The following is a 19,193-nucleotide window of genomic DNA, read 5'->3' on the forward strand; positions in this document are numbered from 1 at the left end:
GGAGTTCAGGGCGAAGGATATTACTGCTATATATAAAAGGAAATGATGGAGTAATAGTTGGTATTATAAGACAGGAAAAAGAGAATAGTAACAATAGTTAGGGCACTCGGGGTTGCATACCCGTACTTGTACTAGCTTGCGTAAGTCCCAAACTTCTAATATATAAGAGTCACTTGATCTAGAATAAAATAATGCTATAATCCAAAATAAGGCATTTAAAGCATAACTATTGACACGGAAACAATTTGTTTGCAAGTGCCGTTCAAGATTTGAATTACTTACCTGTTGGTTAGGTTGGGTAAGGTAAAGTTTGGTTGGGTTAGTTTATTGGGCAAAGACGACCCAGTTTCGAATATATTCAAATGGAAATTCACCACTATTATTAAAAATTGTTGTAGAAGGTATTTTGGATATGCTATGTATAACCAATAACATTTAACTTAATATTTACATCATTTCCGACTTGCAAGTTTGTAAATATTTAGAATAGAACAAATTCCCGTCAGATTATAGACAGCCAATTAACAATAAGTCACACTAAAACACAACAAAAATCTATAACCCGAAGGAAGCTCTCAGTTCTGATTCTAAACACCACAAACGAAAAAATACATCAAAACTAGTAGTAGATCTGGCATGAAGAAGAATAGTTTCCATAAACACAATCAAAACATTGAAACACCCAGAACACATTCTAAAGCGACACCGGGAAATATATCACACAGTTTACTTAACATCGAGTTCACATAGTAAAAGAATAGTATGTAGGAGATATTCTTGTAATTAGAAGAAATAAGATGTTGAAAGTCAGAAGGAAAGAAGCGAAGCAAGTTTGAAGTAAGAGAAATATTTTATTGTATATAAATTGGGTGCAGTGCTTCACAAAAGAAATAATCAAAAAATGTGCTCAAACAAAATGCCAACTCCAGAATTGGTGAAAAAGAGTGCAATCTCAAAGAGAAATTAGTCTTTGGTGTGTTTATAGGCCGATATTATGTTATGTACATATAACTATGTAAATTATTAGAATATCATTAGAGGCCACCCTTTTGTTATGAATTGATTAATAATTAAGATTAAACATATTGTTTAATGAAATAATGTGTGAAATTGAATGAAATATATGCATTTATTTTTCTTTTACAAAAAACAGCAGCATAAAAAGATAGGTTGACTGTTAGTATTTATGAGTATGTTACATAACGCACCTACACTATTTTCTAAATTTATAAAATATTACAACTATTTTTAATACAAATCTATGAAAGCTTTTGTACTAAAAGCAAAAGATACAATAAAAAAGACAAGAATTTATGAATATCATTTTATAGCTACTGAAAGTACTTTCAATCGATTTTGAAAATATTTGGCTTAAATGAAGCTGAAAATGTGTTCTTTTTAAAGATATTAAGAATGTTAATATGACAGAAGTGTGTTGCGATTTTTTTTAATAATATACACTCATAAAATTTATAGAAAGCGATACTTCATGTATTCTCGCTTACAAATCAAAGTGTAAAGATTTTCCCATGTAATTTTACCGAGTAGTAAATGAATATTTTAACTCCTTATTCGTTAGTATTCTGATTGTGTTGTTGAGATGTGGTTAATTCCCTCAATGTTATATGAATAGTGGATAGAGGATAAGGTGAAGTACATACAGTTATGTACAGACATGGCGTGCATTTATAACGTATGCTTAAAAACTTGCAGGATGAATCATTTTAGAAACATTATACAGAATAAATAATATAGCAGTTGCCGTTAAAAACATTCACATCTTTATTGAAACATTGAAATGCACCTCTAAAAGCACTTACAACTTACCCTATGGAGGACCAATGCCCAACGCTGTCCCAGGTCGGAAAGCGTTTATAATCCATTTAGAGCCACAATGTTCAATTCATATTTAAGTAGGGCAAAACAACTAACTAGTAAGTGTCAAGTGTAAACTAAAAATGGATTATGTCTTAGTCTAGTAGCCATCTTGTCCTCTCCCTAATTAATATGTGGTAAGCATCACAGTGAGTTTATCAAATCATTTTGGACACAAATAATGGAATTGGATATACTTTAGCCAACTTAAGTCTTTGTAACATAACTATTTTTTCTCTTCAAGAAAAATTGATAAATGATAATGTAAGATTGGATGTATATATTTTTTATTTGATTATATTCGAGCACAGGATTTAACCCACGAGGGTGATACAACAAGATTTATTAGATGTCTCAAAAGACACAAAGAATCTTTTTATACAAAGACAATATGGAAGTGTGGTCATTCACAGGGTTTATGACCTGGCTTACTAAGTGATCATTTTAAACAAGGTTTAACATTTTCCCATTTTTGAACTTCCATATTGCCGCAATTCTTGAATTTGTATATTGTTGTACTAATTCTCTGAAATTATACAACTTCTGAAAACTGTGCCAATACAGATGATCAATAATGGACACAATGGTGGATGTTATATATTTTAATGAGTGATCAATTAAGTAGATCTAGATGCTAGATCATAAGCTTTGTTAATCTCCACACTTCCACATTCCCTTGGTATAAAAAGATGCTGTGTTTGTTGAGATATGTAAAATACGTGAAAATTACTTTTCAATTTTTTTCTTGTTCTTTTTTATAGGTACAAACACTATTTATCAGTTTTTCTAAATGAGAAATCAAATGGAACCGAATTAAAAAAAAAATTACATGCATCCAGGAGATAAATGTAGTTCATTCATCTACATTTTCTTTAAAAACCTAGAAGACGTTGTCAATATAGTGAATTTGAAATACAAAAGATAGTTGAAGGAAGAAGAGAAGTGATAATAGTATTTTGTGAATAATGAAGAAGTATTTATGCTAGGACAGAACAGAAGACTTTAATTTTGTTTTTACATAAAAATTAAGAATTGATAATAATGAAAATTAGGTATGGATGTATATGTACCTCTTTATTTTCATCTCTCCAGGGTTCGTAAGCATAGGGAATAAGTGCACCATTGCAGTCTAAAAAGGACATTGTTAGAATTGACCCTTTTAACCTAAATATTGGGCCACCTGAAAAAAACCAACATGATTTGAATAAACAAAATTATAATAATATAAATATTAAAAACAGTATACGGTAAATATTGCACAGTATTAAATACTTACATTTAAAAAAAATATTTAACAGATAATGGATTATTCACCCTATGGACGATATATTAATATTATAGGTGTCTCAAGATAAAATGAAACACCTGTCATTTATATCTGAAAGAAGATGGATGTCTGGGCATCCCAGGACTCATGACATGACATTTGGCTGTATAACATTCATCATTTTGCCCATTATTGAACATTCATATTGGATTAATTTTTCAAACTTGTATATATGGGAAAAAGTCTCCCCTCACATGTGGGTAGTTAATCAAAAGATTTGGAAGTATGCTGATTGTGGCGCCATCAGTTGAGAAATTCGTAAAGTATCTACAGCTTACTCCAATTGAACATAGGTGAAAGTGGTCACTTAAGCCAGCCAAATACCAGGTCATTAGTCTCGGGATGCTTAGACTTCCATCTTCGTTCACATAAAAAAGATAAATGTTTCATCTCTACTAAAAAATAGTTAGAATAAAGGGTTGTGTAAATTTTATATGTAATAACAAATAAAAGTTCTTCAATTTTAAATTTAAGATCAAACAAATTTTTTTTTCAAAGCTAGAAATAATTCTTAATTTGTTAACACTCTTTGTATACTTGTCACCCTCTGTATTTGGTAATTCGCGCATTTGGGTACCATATTGAAAGCCCTGGCTTGATTCTCAGGAGAGCAAAGATAAATATAAGGGGTTTTCACCATATTATTTATTTCATATATCCCTGGGGTAGTACAAGTACACAGGACTGATAACCTTTCTTTCACATTTTAATAAACAAGGTAACACTGAGTCAATGCCATGCAGTACCATATGCACTACTTGGAGCGGTAAAATATTTTTATTTATTTAAAAAAGTGATAAAAAAAATTACTCATTTGTCCGTGAAACTAGTTTATCAGTAGTTTTTTCAACTTGTATGTAATTGTAATTACTTTGCCTTAAACAAAATGACATAAATCTTATTCGTTCTTACGAGTCTACAGTCAATACAAAGCTTCAACTATTTCGCATAATTGCATTCCCGAAGAAGTAATTTTTCTATGATTTTAAATATTTTCTAATTGTTATTTACGATAAATCGAAATTGAAGTGGTAAATAGTGTGCTTTTGCTGGAAAATTTATTGATTTATCAGGAATAAACGAGGTTTTCCTATAAAACAAAATAGATTCCTGCGTTCAAGCACACGCTTGAAAAATGTGAGTTATGAATTAAGGAAAATATTTTGTATATTAAAAGCATTGATAACTTTGTGGAATGGTAATTAAACTCTCTCCTTATCATCCATTGTTCACTTTGTGAAACCGGTAGTCACAAATAAGTGTTTATAAAAGTGGTACAGTAGAGTCTCGGTTATCAGACCTTTTGAGTTATCCGATCTACTGGGGCAATGCCCCTATCCTTTACCCGTCTGCACGTATGCATGTACATATGTGAGTATGTGCATACTGTAAAACATGTTTTTTTACTTTACTGTAAGTGCATTTTGATGTTTTAGTTTGTTGCTTTCAATTATGTTACATGTACATATTTGAAAAGTTTTCGATGCGCAAATAAAATGAACACATTTTCAATGTCGTTTTTATCAATTTCCATGTCATTCGATATTTTCGCTTATCCGACCTTGTTGTGGCTAGTTTAGGTTGGATAATTGAGACTCTACTGTATTACACAAAGTAAACAATAGGTGATAAGGAGAGTGTTTTAATTAAGGAAAAGCTTATATTAAGGTATTATGTAGAATCTCACCTAATATTGAGACAACCACAGGCTGTGTGTGCCTCACATCAGGTTCAGGAAGGTTGATCATCACGGTAAGGACAGAGCCGAGACTAGTGCCCACCCAGAGGGTAGGCAATAGTGCTGAAGGATCTAGAACATAAATTCTTTGGTATACATCTAATATGATATTTGAAATGTGCTTGGTTAAAAAAATATAGACCTTGCGATTGAAATTCAAACATTAAATTTGACACACATTCATTCCAAAGATAAAATTATGTAATCTTCCTCACCATATTGGGACATTATGGTATTTTTTTTGTTTTAACAACATCTTTAGACATTTTGTAAATATTTGAAAACAAATTTCTTAAAATAATTGCCCATCATGTAAACAATATTGAAAAACTCTGTTATCCGCGAATACTATGGGATTACTATACAGTGTATAAGTTCATATATTACCTGATTTCTTAGTATAACTATCGGCAAATGCTAAGCACTGAACAGCTTCTGTAGATATATTTTCGAGGCTCGACATACTGCTGGATCGCGATCTTGAAAATGAGCTATCCAATTTATCTACGCGGCCAGTAATGGATATGAAACATAACAATTTTCAGATTATTCTGGTGCCTGGATACAAAGTTATACAAATTGGGATATATAAGCTACCAAACAACTATTCAACATCCAATACAACATTATATTCAATGATCTCGGTTTCAATTTATGAGTAAATTGTACCAGACTAAAATGTACTTCATTGTTGTCACAAGGCGTAATGATATTTGAGTATTCACACATTAATTTGGTACAATAAAATCACAAATCAAAGCATCACATGCATGAAGTATTTTTGTTTATTTTTTGATAATATATATACATCTTATGTAATATTTCTGGGCACGGTGGCAGCTGGTATGGTCATAAGGAGCATTTTGGGTACTCAGTAACCATTTCAGCCACCCCCGCAACCATGTTACATGAGATGTAAAAAGTGAAGCTTTGCATGAATGTAATGATTGATGCAGATTGTGATTGTGTATGTAATATTAATGCAAGCTTTTCATTGATTTAATAAGCTTTGGTAGCATTAACATGAGATGAATACATGAATTAAACTGTGTGAAGTTTATTACATCTATTGGTTTGATGTATTACAAGTGCACTTTGGATACAACTAGCATGTCATATTATTTGGTCATATTATTATTTTTATAAATCTAAAGATTTTCTAGATTACGATGAATTCAGTAGAAAAAATGAGTACCAAAATATATGATTAAGACGGGTACGCGACAAAGTGTAGTTTATCTGCCTTTGTGGTACAATGGTTGGAGCGTTTGGGTATCATGTTTTTTCAATCCAATATTTATTTAACAATACTCTGGATTAGTACCTTAATTACAGGACTGAATAACTTACCTTAATATATCTAACAATAAAGGAAACACCATATAGATGAAATGCAGTGCTTTATGCACCATTGGTTACAGATAAAGGTTAGAAGAACAAGACACAACCAAATGAGCATGTATATTGTTGGTTGGTAATGATTAGCATTCAATGGTATATAGGGCATTGCACTATAATAACACGGTGTTGTCTTAATTGTAAATTATATGAATATCAGTCTATATTTCAGTGTGAAAGTTCTCCAGAAAATTCAGTACTTTTCATTTTGATAAGTGAGGAATATAATCCGTGGGCACTTCATGGTAGCCAAACATGCTAACCACCGCGCACAAAGGTAGATCGTGTCTTATATTAAGTTGTATTTGTGATACTTGTAATAAATTTGGGGAATGTTTAGGATAGCATAAAATTATACAACATTTAAAAAAATCGGGGTTTTTTATGGTTTGGCCAATATAAAGAAAAAGTAATTTAATTTAGAGAAGAAATTTAAAAAGAGCAAAAGGAATGTAAAAAGAACTACTCAATTTACATTGCCAATGCATTTACAGATCATAGAGTAAAAAATAATAAGTAAATTTATATGTTTTGAAAAATACTTCTTGATACGGAAAATATAGAAGATTAGATAAGGGAAATCCAAAAAAGAGATAAAGATATTTTAAAAAAAAACTATATAGGTGTAATAATTGTATCTACAGAATTCTCCATGTCTAGTCTAAAATATTGGAAAGTAAAAAATATTCATAAAAATTAATGAAAAATCCAAACCATGGTTATACAAAGGTCAAATCGGCTGTCCAAATTCAAAACACAGTAAGGGACATTGTTTTTATAGTACGTTTTTTTGCATTTTTGGATTAAGTAGAATTTACTTAGTCAAAAAATGCAAAAAAAACGTATAACAAAAAAATGTCCCTTATTGTGTTTTGAGTTTGGACAGCCGAAATGATAATGTGAACAAATGACATTATAGAAAGAATGTTGTTAATCATTTATGTTTACATTTGATTATTTTATTATTATTATTAAAATGTTAGATTAAAGATCATTATGCAGTTGGCATGGTTCGGATGCAAATAAAAACATCAAGCAGGCATGGAAAAGCAGTAATGCATTTTTATAACGCTTTATTTTTTGTTATATGTACGAAAGTCTCACTAAATATACTACAACATGTACCATATAGAAATGATAACATATATAACATAATATTTTTATTTTAGTTAGAAGAAAAGTAAATAAACAAAACCAGAAAATTAGTATGACACTTTTTTTTATTTTTTTTAAAGCATGTTTGCCATTTAAGGTGCACATTTTAAATATTGCCTATTTACGGTATTTAAAAAACAAAGACAAATAACTCTTTAAGAATTAATAGACAATTTTGTTTAAAAACATCTACACCAAGAAAATACATACATTTTTTTAAAAAGATTTTCTGAGATGTCAAAATGGTATTATTATTATTTTATTTCAGTAATTCCTGAGAGAATGTATAGAACATTCCCAGTTCCTTGCGTACTCATATTAAGTCATTAGTGAATATTAAAATTATAAATGGACTATAATAATACCATTGAGTCAAAAATGGCGAATTAATAGTTTTGTTTAACAACGTGATAATAAAGTTTTTAAATATTCAACTATAATATGAAGTTGGCTAAGTAACAATGTAAATAAATTTAGATACCAATTTTGAACTTAAAATATCCATATTAAGAAATCATGTTACTGCACATTGGCTTTGACTTGATGACATGTATGTAGCAGTGGCGTGCCTAGGGTTTACCAGCAAGGCAAGCCCATTATTTTTCACATTCGTGAATACATGATGTACCTATAATTTCTTCACCTCATATCATTCCCAGTATAGTAAGCACCCAGAAAGTATTATAAATATAAACAATGTATTGTAATCATTGTAAAAATATGCTAACATGTAACTTTTGTAAGGTATAGCCATCACCTTGAAATAAAGAAAATGTTCACTATGGTAAAATATCTTCCTCAGATATTAACCATAACCAATAAGTACCATCACCATATAATGGCATGCATAATCAAATTATCACTAAATTTATGAAGAACAAACTAGCATATTTAAAAAAATTCTACCATTATCCAATGAAAGACAAAAACAGTGTTTCATATTATGAAATTATAATAAGTGTGGTAAAAAATTAGCAATCAATTAATCAGATGTGTCCATTATACATCTGTATAGATCTTTCTATCTTTGACTCCAGTATCAAGTGGTTAGCTCATTTGGCCACCATGCTAGAAGTCCTGTGTTTGATTTCTAGGGGGGCCTAAATAAATATCAGTGATTCACTCCAATACTTATTTAATATCACTCTAGAAGGGCTGATCTCCTTGCCTTTACGTAATTAACAATTAAGAAAATACAGCATCAACAAGATGCAGTACCCTATGCACCGTTAGGTGAAAAAAAGGGTTAGAAAAAGAGGACACTAACATAAGAACATGTCTTAAGTTTTAAACACTGTCAATTCTGGTCTACACACATATGCGTATAAATATGCTGCAGAAAAAAATATTTTTAATTAATATAAGGATTATTTTTTAAAGAGTTTTTTGTCGTTGATATTGAGTGCATTAATTAGAAGAGGTTTTTAACAAACTAATTAAGAAAGTGCCAGAGAAAGGAAGAAGGCATTCTCCGGACTCAAGATAAGAGAAAGGTAATCCTTTAGGAAAGTGCGTATAATTGTCTACCGAGCAACAAAAAGCAGAAACCACTAACAGATTAAAAAAGAAGGTTAAAAAAATACTGTTCCAATTCACTTAAAGGTATTCCTTTTAAAAAAATAGGTTTATATTAAAACATATATGATATTAAAAAATATATAATAAGGTTTTACTGTGTAGTAATAATAAGTAAATTGATAATTTTAAGAATGATAGAATCTGGATTAAAATACAGGATCGTAATTTGATTACAATTGTGATATTAAAATAAATATATACTGTCACTCTGTTTTCAAAAGTAACATTGTTGGATATTTTATTAAAATAAAATATGAATGTAATATACAAATATGGAAAAGCGAATAAAATGAAAATGGTTATCAAGGGCATAAAGAACAATAGATATCATGGAAGACATTTAGTGGGAAAGTCTAGAATAATTGTAAGATTATAGATTTAAAAAATGTCGGTCTTACTGATTATGATATTGGATTTATGCAATTACTTATACATCAATACTAGATAAATCTTTGTTTTTGTAATATGACCGAACATTTTTTGAATCTGACTAAATTACAAAGTTTCAAAGATTAAAAATCCAAACAGCACACACATTAACCAGCCGTAGTTCAAGGACTCAGTTGAAGACTGTCGAATAGGAAAAAAAGGTATTCTTTACAATAGCTTAGAGTTTTGGATAGTACGTCACCTTTATTAAACATCTACGTCATGCTCGAATGAAGTTCAAAATAATAAAATGAAAACGAAAAAGGTGCTTTGAAATGAAGGGTGTTGTGTTTTGAAATAAGACGTAAGAACTAAAATAGTGTGGTAAAAGAGTTACGGTGTTCAAGAAATGTACTACTCACAAGAGACTGTCTATTGAAGAAAGAGAGAACATTGTTATCAGGATACGAAATCAGCGGTGGTCGTGAAAGTGCATCTAGATAGTGGATGCGTGTACCAAGGTATTTTGTGAAATACTAGTAGCCTTTATTGGAAAAAGAAATGCCTAAGAATCTAACATACCAGGCCATCATCGACAGTCGCCTCTCTGGGTTATGAAAATTCATGCTTATATCGTGAGAAAATATATAGATAAGAGATACTATTCCTATTGTAAAATCATAGAGTGATCAACAAAATATTAGTTTTAATACATAAACACTCACCGAGATGTTAGACGAACGGATTCAAGATGTACCCATCTTTTCTTCGGGACAATTACTACACCAGCATATTAACACATACACCACTACCATAGCGTTTCTTCTTCTTGGGACATCTATTCCACACCCAATGGTAAATAAAGCACCACATCAATGCAGTTTTATATTGATCGTTAATAATTGCAGATTAAATTAATTTATATAAAATATAAAGCAGAATGCATTTTTAATATTTATTTTGACACCCTTGGGAATCCAACCTGGGACCAGAAAACTAACCAGTACACTACGAAGGCAAACAAAACATACTTGCACCTACACAAATTATTTATTTGTCAAGCTGAAGATCAATAATGGAATATTTTGTGTAGATGTAAGTGCGTGAATAGAGGTAGTGGTGTATAGTGTTAGCACACTGGTGTAAAGATTGACGAAGAGACAGGTACGTCTCCAAACTGGCAGACTGAAATCTCAGTGAGTGGATATATACTAAACACAAATAACATTTTGTTAAAATGTCTGACCAAAAGCTTAATGCTTTAAATATTAAAGTGATCAACTACATCAATCAAGTATGAGTGAGCATTTTGTAGCAAATTTGTCTAAAGTGATATTTATAAGCGCGCTTATTCAACAGTGAAAAATTACCTGGGTAACTGAAAAAAGGTTGTTCATATTTAGTCACTCAAAAATCAGCACGCTAACAAACGAAAAAATTACATAAAATAATAAATATTACTTAACTAATAACCAACAATACAAAATTGTACAATTAAAATAAATATTTTAAATTTTAACAAACATAATTTTTAAATAAATCACATAAAAATATATCTTAAAAAAAACATAAAAAAATTATAGAGATAGTATCCCTTTTCCATGTTGTGCAATTAATATGGTTTAATTATTGTTTTTAATTTATTTTATCAATTTCATTGCTAACTGAATGTGTAATTCTCATTAAACAAACTGAATTGAGAATTTTGAAAATAGATTTAGAAATATTCTTTATGGCTGCAATGAAATACATCTAATTAAATCTTTATAATTAAAAAAAAATAGTCCCAATAAATTGATTAAGAGACATTCATTGCATTCAGTCAGCAATTTGTAATATATTTTAAGTAATATTATAAACTTTATTTTAAATAATTGGTTATGTCACTCAAAGATTGGTTAGGTTATTTTAGTTTATGATGAAGTGTCTCGTGGCATAAAGTTTGAAAGTTAGGTGGAGAATGTTTTCATATTGTACATGATTAGTTTGTTGTTTACTGCTATTCCTTTCCAGCTGAGATCAATAGGTAGAAAATAAAATAATAATTTTACATGAGTGAACAAACAAATGGATCCATCTAAGAAGGAAAAATCAAAACTAATGAAAAACCATTATAAAATTACCTATAATATGATTCCGATCTGAAAATTTAAGCAAAAAAAAAGTTCACATTTGTTTACATGAAATAAATTACAAAACATTTACTAAAAATCTAAATCAATAAAAAACAACTAAATAAAGAATTGATTAAAAGAATAAATTTTGTACAAATTTAGTAACAGGGAACTCTCGGAAAGAAGGCCCGAGGTATTATACATCGTAATGTAGATACATGCCAATTTGGTGCGAAAAAATCTAATCAATGGAGGCGAAAAAAAATGTGCTTGACTTCAGTACGATAAGTCTAGGATATTCAGACAGAAAGAATAAAAATTTTGTGTTAAAAAATACAGATGTGTTATATTTTTTAGATGTGGCTGGATTAATAATTTTCAGTAATAAATTGAAGTTGGTGGAGTACATATCTAGGAGACAAATGAATTATTGAAGTGCCGTGTCAGGGACATGCTGGGAAAAACTATTCCTGGAGATTGATAAAATATTTGGAAAAATAATTAGGGTACCTTCATTATGAGTTTGTGGACACCCTGTTAAGAGAAAGGTAGCTGTGTTACTTCAAACAGTCAACTTCGTGCTACGTTTAAATATGTAATTGTTCGTTATTGAAAATGGGAGAAGAAAGGATTGGTCACCCTAAGTGGAATGGGTGCTAAAAAGATATTGTATAATGAATAATTAGGGTGAATAACACATTTACTGGCCACTTGAGGAAGCCCTTGTAGTAAATTATAAATTATTTGTCAGTTATCTACACAAATATCAAAATGTTTTTTTTTTCATGAAAATTGTATATATTTTTATTGGTCTAAAACTATAAATAGGCTAAAAAATCATTTTATAAAAATAAAACATACAAAAAGTAGTAGCCATCCGAATATTCTTTTAATTAAAATGCATTATTTTTTCCTTCTGAATTGAACCAAATGCAAATATAATCCCATTTATTGATTTTACAGACACTTTGTGGAAATATCTATTGATTTCAAAATTTAACCTAAACTTGGTAATAGATACCTTTAATTACCATAATATATTGTAAAACGTATTATGATGCACTCAACTTCATTTAAATAATGATATTGAATGCATCGAAACATGTGTGACAATAAAGTATAATAATTTGTAGTATTTACCAATTAAATATAATTAAAATCAATAAAATTATTTAAAATAATTATTATTACCATAAACGTTCACGCAAGCCTCCTAAATGAAGATGTTACAATACGTCATTGAAAAAATACTCTAAAATACTGATTATTTTTATTCTTTTAAGTATGTTTTCAAAAACAGATGATAGATGATAATATTTAAAAAAAAATGCACATCAGGAAGATAGAACTTTCAATATTGCCGTGAAAAAGGAAGAGGCCAGTAATTATCAAAGATCCAGTAACTGAACGTTTATCCAGATAATATTTACAATATGAGAACTTGACCGTTGCTCGACTACGTTACTTGCATGTAAAAAACTGTTCAATAAGAAATTTCTTCAAATGAAAATAAAATATTACTCAATATTTCGACAGATAATTAGAAAGAAGAGTCTACTTTTAAATAGAAAACTTAAGATAGAATAAAATTTACCATTAGAATACACAACAGTTCGTTAAATAAATTTGAATACTATAACATCTAAAAATAATGGTTGCTAATAAATAAAATATAAATTATTTTGTTATAACATAAAACATAATATGAGTTTCGTGCATATTATTCCGGTATTATTCATAAATATCATAAACAACACTATAAATTGATAATTAATTATGCTTCAGAATAAAACGATTGTAGAGAAAAAATATATATATATTGTATATATCAACTAGATGTGTTGTGTTTTATAAAAATCTTTTGTAGGTTGTTGAAAATTTGTGTAAAATTAAAAACAAAAGTCATGAGATATTTGATAACGTCAATGGATGAAATTTAAAAAAAACTACATCATCAAAACTATAGTTTTCTTACAAAAACAAACTGAATATACAAAAAGAAAACTTAAATTTCAGTTAGAAGAAATAAATATTGCAACTGATAAATTGTATTAAATGATTTACATAATTTTATAAAAATTAACCCTTTCTCAACAAGTTAAAATTTTTATATCAGTGTTTGGAAAATCAAGATATTTGAAATATTATTTTTATTTGTCACATTCCAAGAAAACATGGGAAATCATTGACACGTAATATCGAAAAAAAAAAAAAAATACTAAAATTTCAAGGACCACTGTCTAATTTTAAAAATTATAAATGTGACATCAAATGGCTCATTTGCTATAGTAACAAAAGATTTTATTGTTGTTCTTATTGTATATTACAAAAAGATTGGTAATTAAGTAAACTTTAAAGTTCCAAATACACATATTATTACATTTCATTCTCACCAAGAGCGTAAGCAATAAACGTCTTTCTTGAAATTAAACACTTTTTTTAAAATTATGTTATTGTTACAGCGAAAGAGTGTTATGCTAATTGCCTTTAGGCTGTGGGGAAGCCAAGCAGCGAACCTCTAAATTTTAAATGCTTGTGGCAATCACTCTTCGATAGTAAATAAATATAAGAATGCAAAGTAAAATTTCTAAGTAGATTGACAAGTTGAGAGAGGGTTGCTCAAATAAAACTGTAATGGTGGGGACTGACCAGAGTCATTTCATCGTACCATGACACGTTACGATGCGAGCATTCGTATTGTCAGTACAGCGAGCCGAGCTCGTTCCAAGTACTTAAACCAATTTTGGATGCTCGCCGCGAATGTTACGTCATGACGAAATGCTCCGGTCAGTCCCCACCTTAATATTACTACGAAGCGTAAAAAAAACAAAGTGAGAAAAGAATAACGAACACAAGTATAATTTATAACGATGTCAGGTGACTGTACTACCAAAACTGCAATACTGTCTGGTGACTAGCAGCGATTGGTGTGTGGAGTTGGCGGGCAGCGTGGCGCGCACGTCCTCGCTGTAGGAGGCCGTGGACAGGCACTTCTGCAGCTTGCGGGTACCTGAGGAGCGCGAGCGCCGCACCGCCTCGCCGCGCCGCGCCTCCCCGCGCGCCTCCGCCCGGGCCTCAGCCCGCGCCGCGCCGCACACCCCGTTCATCTGCCGCAGCCGCACGCCATTCTTACTGCCGGTCGGAACGCGCACCGCAATCTCGCGCAATCCCACTTATTCACGCTAATTGCTCCACACACAAGATCTCAGGTTCGATTCCCGACGTGATCAACATTAACTGATACTCTAGTCAAGATTGCCAGGCTATTTGAATGGCACTGTACCAAGTTAAACAATAAAATTTAAACTCGAGTATTTGATATACGAGTATTTATATAATCTAGGAATATATTGTACATGTTCTAAGTAACGTCCACCTCCGTAGTATGATGGTTAGCATGTTTAGCTACCGTGCTGGAGGTCCTGGGTTTGATTCCCAGGGGGGGGATGAAAATAAAAATGAGTGATTTTACACTCTAATATTACCCTGGACTAGTCCCTGAAGCGGAGGAGTGATCACCCCGCCTTCATGTAAGTAACAATCAAGATAACTTTTTACTTGCGGTTACCTTGTAAGTAAATATCAAGATAATTAATTTGATGATTATCTCAAGATATCAATTTTTCAATGTCTCGGTTAACAATCCTTTGATTTACTCCAGCACTACACCATCCCAATCTGGGATTTCAGAAATCTGACAACCCTGACTATAAAATTCAGATATCAGATAAGATCGAGCTGATTATCTTGATGTTAAATTATTAAGGATCAAGCTTGCGTAGCCTTGATTCAATGCTGTGGATCATTGTGCAAAAATGTGGGAAAAAATCGGACCGAATGGGAAAGAATTTGAGTAAATGTGAGAAGAAAAAGTGAATTTATGTATTCACATATGTATATTGCAATGTAATATGTCTTTTTTCATTGCACATTACTCCTAATTTTAGTAGGAAGTATAATTTTTTTAGATGTGAACAAATTGCTATGCGAATTCCGACCGGCAATCATCTTTAAATATCTAATCCTCCAGATTAAGTCATTGGATAAAATGATTGAGGGATTGATGTTAAGGAGTGTTGTCATTTACTTAAAATAAATAAAGTGTATTTTTAAACATCTTAACACAAAAATAAAAGATCAACTTTGTTTTTCATCACTTCTATTTGGTATTATTTTTGCAACCAAGTCTGTCTTTTCCTCAAGAAAACAAAGCATTTGTTTAAATCCGTTGTGAAAATTGTATCAAATAAATGTGGTAAAAATAAAATTTTGATTTTAATTTTATAAAGTTTATAAAACGTTGGACAAAGTATAGTTAAAAAAATAAAAACAATATTTATTCCTTTATCAAGATATGTAAATAAGTTTAAATTATAAAATTGATTTGAATAATTAAGCTCTAAAACAAAGGTACCGGGGGATTAGATATTTAAATAGATAGACTTATGAAATATTACAAAAAATATTATTTTATCATTTACACATCTGAGAATAATTATTCGCTAGGGCCAAATAAGAGACTGCGAAGATATCTTATGCAAAAAATAACAAATAAAAATAATTAAATTTAAAATCTTCAATTATATCTTAATTTGACCCTGGTGAATTACAAAATTGAATTCAAAATAAAACTTTATACAAACAACCACTTATTGATAATAGCATTTTGCTGTATTGTTGCTGGGAAATACAAAAAAATACCATAGTTTTTTTTTTGTATTTCCCTGCAACAATTTTACAAAAAAAAATCAATTTATATACTTCTTTTGAGAAAGTATATAAAAAATAGTGGCTTCTTAAATAATTTGTTACACTTAAAATATAATAGGATTTTTCAATCAGCTGTTTTGTCGAAACAAAGTATATAAATAAAGTGTTATTTAATTGCTACACATATCACCTGCAAAAAATTGGCCCTTAATATCACAAAAAAAAGAAAAAAAGATCCAGATATTTATTAAAAAAGAAACATGGAAAACTAAATGCGATTAAACAAAAGTGAGCATTTCAAAGTATAGGTATGTATATTTATAAAAAAACTGTAACATAATTGAGAAATGGTATGACATGGATTGATTTCATTTTAGTACAGAATGTTAGGTAGAAAAATTATTCAGACGTGAACATTTCATTTTGATAGTTTTTGGTGACGTTATAAATTTAGGCATGTGTGATGCCAATGAGATGTGTTTTGTTAGAAAAAAGACTTAATTAGCTGTTCTAGAGCTAAATTCAACAATTGACTCTGATTACAAAAGAGATGTCTCTCTCTCTCTCTCTCTCGCATTTAAGCACCTGTTGGGGCAGTCAGATAAATTGATAGGTGCATAAGTGTAAGGGTTAGACCTCTTTTAAAGATTATTTATAACCCGAGTCAGCGGTTGATTTTGGCTTTAGTTTGAAACAGGACATACATGTTGGTTCCGAAGTATTGAAATTAGTTATGCAGAGACTGGTCAACAACAAATCCCACAAGGCATCCATCCAATTCCCAACCACCGCTATCCATACCTATATGTTTAGATTTGATATTCTGCTGTGACTTCTTACGGCAAGACTTTTTAGGTCGCCGACGAGATCTACACAATCGGCACATACACCTTCCTATGAAATAGGGAAGATTCATTCACAAAACGACAAAAACAATATAAAAATGAGATAAATATAATCCACTTCAAGATGCCATGATTAATTGTTAATTTTAAAATGTCAGTAAACGGATAGAAGAGTTATTGATAAATCAATAATAATTTTAATATTATTATAGTATTACTATATTTATTTTGGTAAATATCAAACTCTTAAGTTCAGTTGAAATTTAGTAATCATGTCTCAGTTCGATAGTTTGGAAAATGGTTAAACAACTGTCAAATTAAAACATGACTACAAATAGACCGAGTTTCATATTTTTGACACATTTGTTTTAATTTTCCCTTTTCGATTTCGAGAGAAGAGACTTCTCATCAATGATAAGAGGACTGATCTCAAGAAACAAGAAGTAAAAATTAGGGCTAAGATAGTAATAATAATAATAATACTGTTGTTTAATCATAAATTTATAATTCAAAAGTGTTACAAAATTACACCCGAATTTGTTAGTGAGTTGAAGAGTGCTTTTAATGTTTTGAGTTTTATGTCAAATGGGTGGTACTTGGAGGTCTGGTTTAACTATAATCTAGTAAAAAGCATTTTTGTAGTCTACAAGACAGGGATAATCTACCGACCGGATTGAAACTAAGAAGCGCAATGATCTGTCGATCCTATGGACATTGTGTTGGAGCTAGATCCGTTGGAGGGACAAGGTTCACCAAGAGCGGAAACGAATGTAATTCTAATTGTCCAACTACCCATTCGAAAGCAAAAGTGATGGATGAAACAAATCTGTTTGATGGAAAAAAAAGCTAAAAAAATATTGGCTGCACTAGGAACTCCACTCACATCTAACGGTGTCAACATCTCAAATTTTGGTCACACGTGAACAAATTAAATGCGTTAAGTGATTTAACTTTCATTTACCAAATAGATCGGCAAAAAGGTATTTTAGGCAGTTTTGGTCATCATCCGACGATGCATCCTTGAAATAAAAAGATTTTAATCACAAAAATTTCATCAATGATGATATGAGATCATGTAGTTTAACAAAAAAATTACCCTATGATATATTATTAAAAATTATTTTATAAAATATAGTAGGTTTGAATATACATATATTAAATAATAAATAAACAACTATATGTTATTTATGAATTCAAACAAAAAAACATGTAAATATAAACAAAAAGATACACTAAAATTGTGATATTTTTGGACCTTGTATTCTTAATAGCCAAACCAAGTATATTTATGAAAAAATGCGAGTAATGTTTTACAGTTGGACAGTCACACAATAGTATGTACACAAAACAATTAAATATGTATAAACATAAATAGACTTTACCACCAAAAAGACATTTTTAAGTTTACAAGAACATAGATGATATGCGTAAGGTTTGTGAAATGCTGAGGTACGTATTATATTTTAAGTATAAAGTTGTTTAGATTGGTTAATAGGTGATGTATTGTTTAAATGGACAATGAACACAGGAATTTATGATTTTTATTTATTGTGTTAAATATTAGTTATCTTAAAAAAATTGTTCAGTAAAATATAAAATCAACAGAAAACAAAAAGCGGTCAGAAACAAGAAAAGGCGTCAAAGCAAGAAATAAATAAAGAAAAAATATTGGAGGGATTGATGGGATACAGACAGACATATCAGTATAAAAATCTATTAGTGATTATTTTCACTCTAAAACCATTCCTAGTAGTTATTTTTTATGAGGTTTACAGTCAAATAGCAACCCACAAATCTAGATTGCCTCTATAGTTACAGCATAATAAAAAATCTATTGAATCTAAAAAATGTTAATTAAAGTACAGAATGTACTCTACTAAATACAAATGTATGCTGTTGCTGGTAAGTAAATTGAATAAAAAAATGTATTCAACTAAGAGTTATTACCGATGCTACAGACTGTGCAAAATTTTTGAGCTATATAATTATTTTAGTAAAATTCTACAATACAAGATGATTAAACCCTATTGTTAATTAAAATATTTATTTACATAAGGAATTTCTAGAACTCGCTAAAATTTTAT

At 30.1% G+C, this 19,193-nt stretch overlaps 1 protein-coding gene across 7 annotated transcripts in view; it reads right to left on the reverse strand.

The window, feature by feature from the left end:
• The window catches only part of Tomosyn (syntaxin-binding protein tomosyn), a 369,171-nt gene that overhangs the window by 11,952 nt on the left and 338,026 nt on the right, over nt 1-19,193 (reverse strand). For 3 of the 7 annotated variants that reach the window (XM_088264423.1, XM_088264420.1, XM_088264421.1), the window contains exons 17-21: nt 17,066-17,158; nt 5,328-5,444; nt 4,890-5,012; nt 2,946-3,055; nt 1,828-1,851 (exon numbers count right to left, since the gene is read on the reverse strand). In XM_088264423.1, the coding sequence (XP_088120549.1) occupies nt 1,828-1,851; nt 2,946-3,055; nt 4,890-5,012; nt 5,328-5,444; nt 17,066-17,158 (467 nt within the window). Of the gene's footprint in view, nt 1-1,827; nt 1,852-2,945; nt 3,056-4,889; nt 5,013-5,327; nt 5,445-14,564; nt 14,662-17,065; nt 17,159-19,193 lie in introns of all 7 variants that reach the window. The other 4 variants (XM_088264425.1, XM_088264422.1, XM_088264426.1 and 1 more) reach the window with 3 other exon arrangements.

The sequence above is a fragment of the Brachycentrus maculatus genome, unplaced genomic scaffold, assembly GCF_059751285.1.
Source record: "Brachycentrus maculatus isolate JH-2025_06_01 unplaced genomic scaffold, ASM5975128v1 h1tg000226l, whole genome shotgun sequence".
NCBI lineage: Eukaryota > Metazoa > Arthropoda > Insecta > Trichoptera > Brachycentridae > Brachycentrus > Brachycentrus maculatus.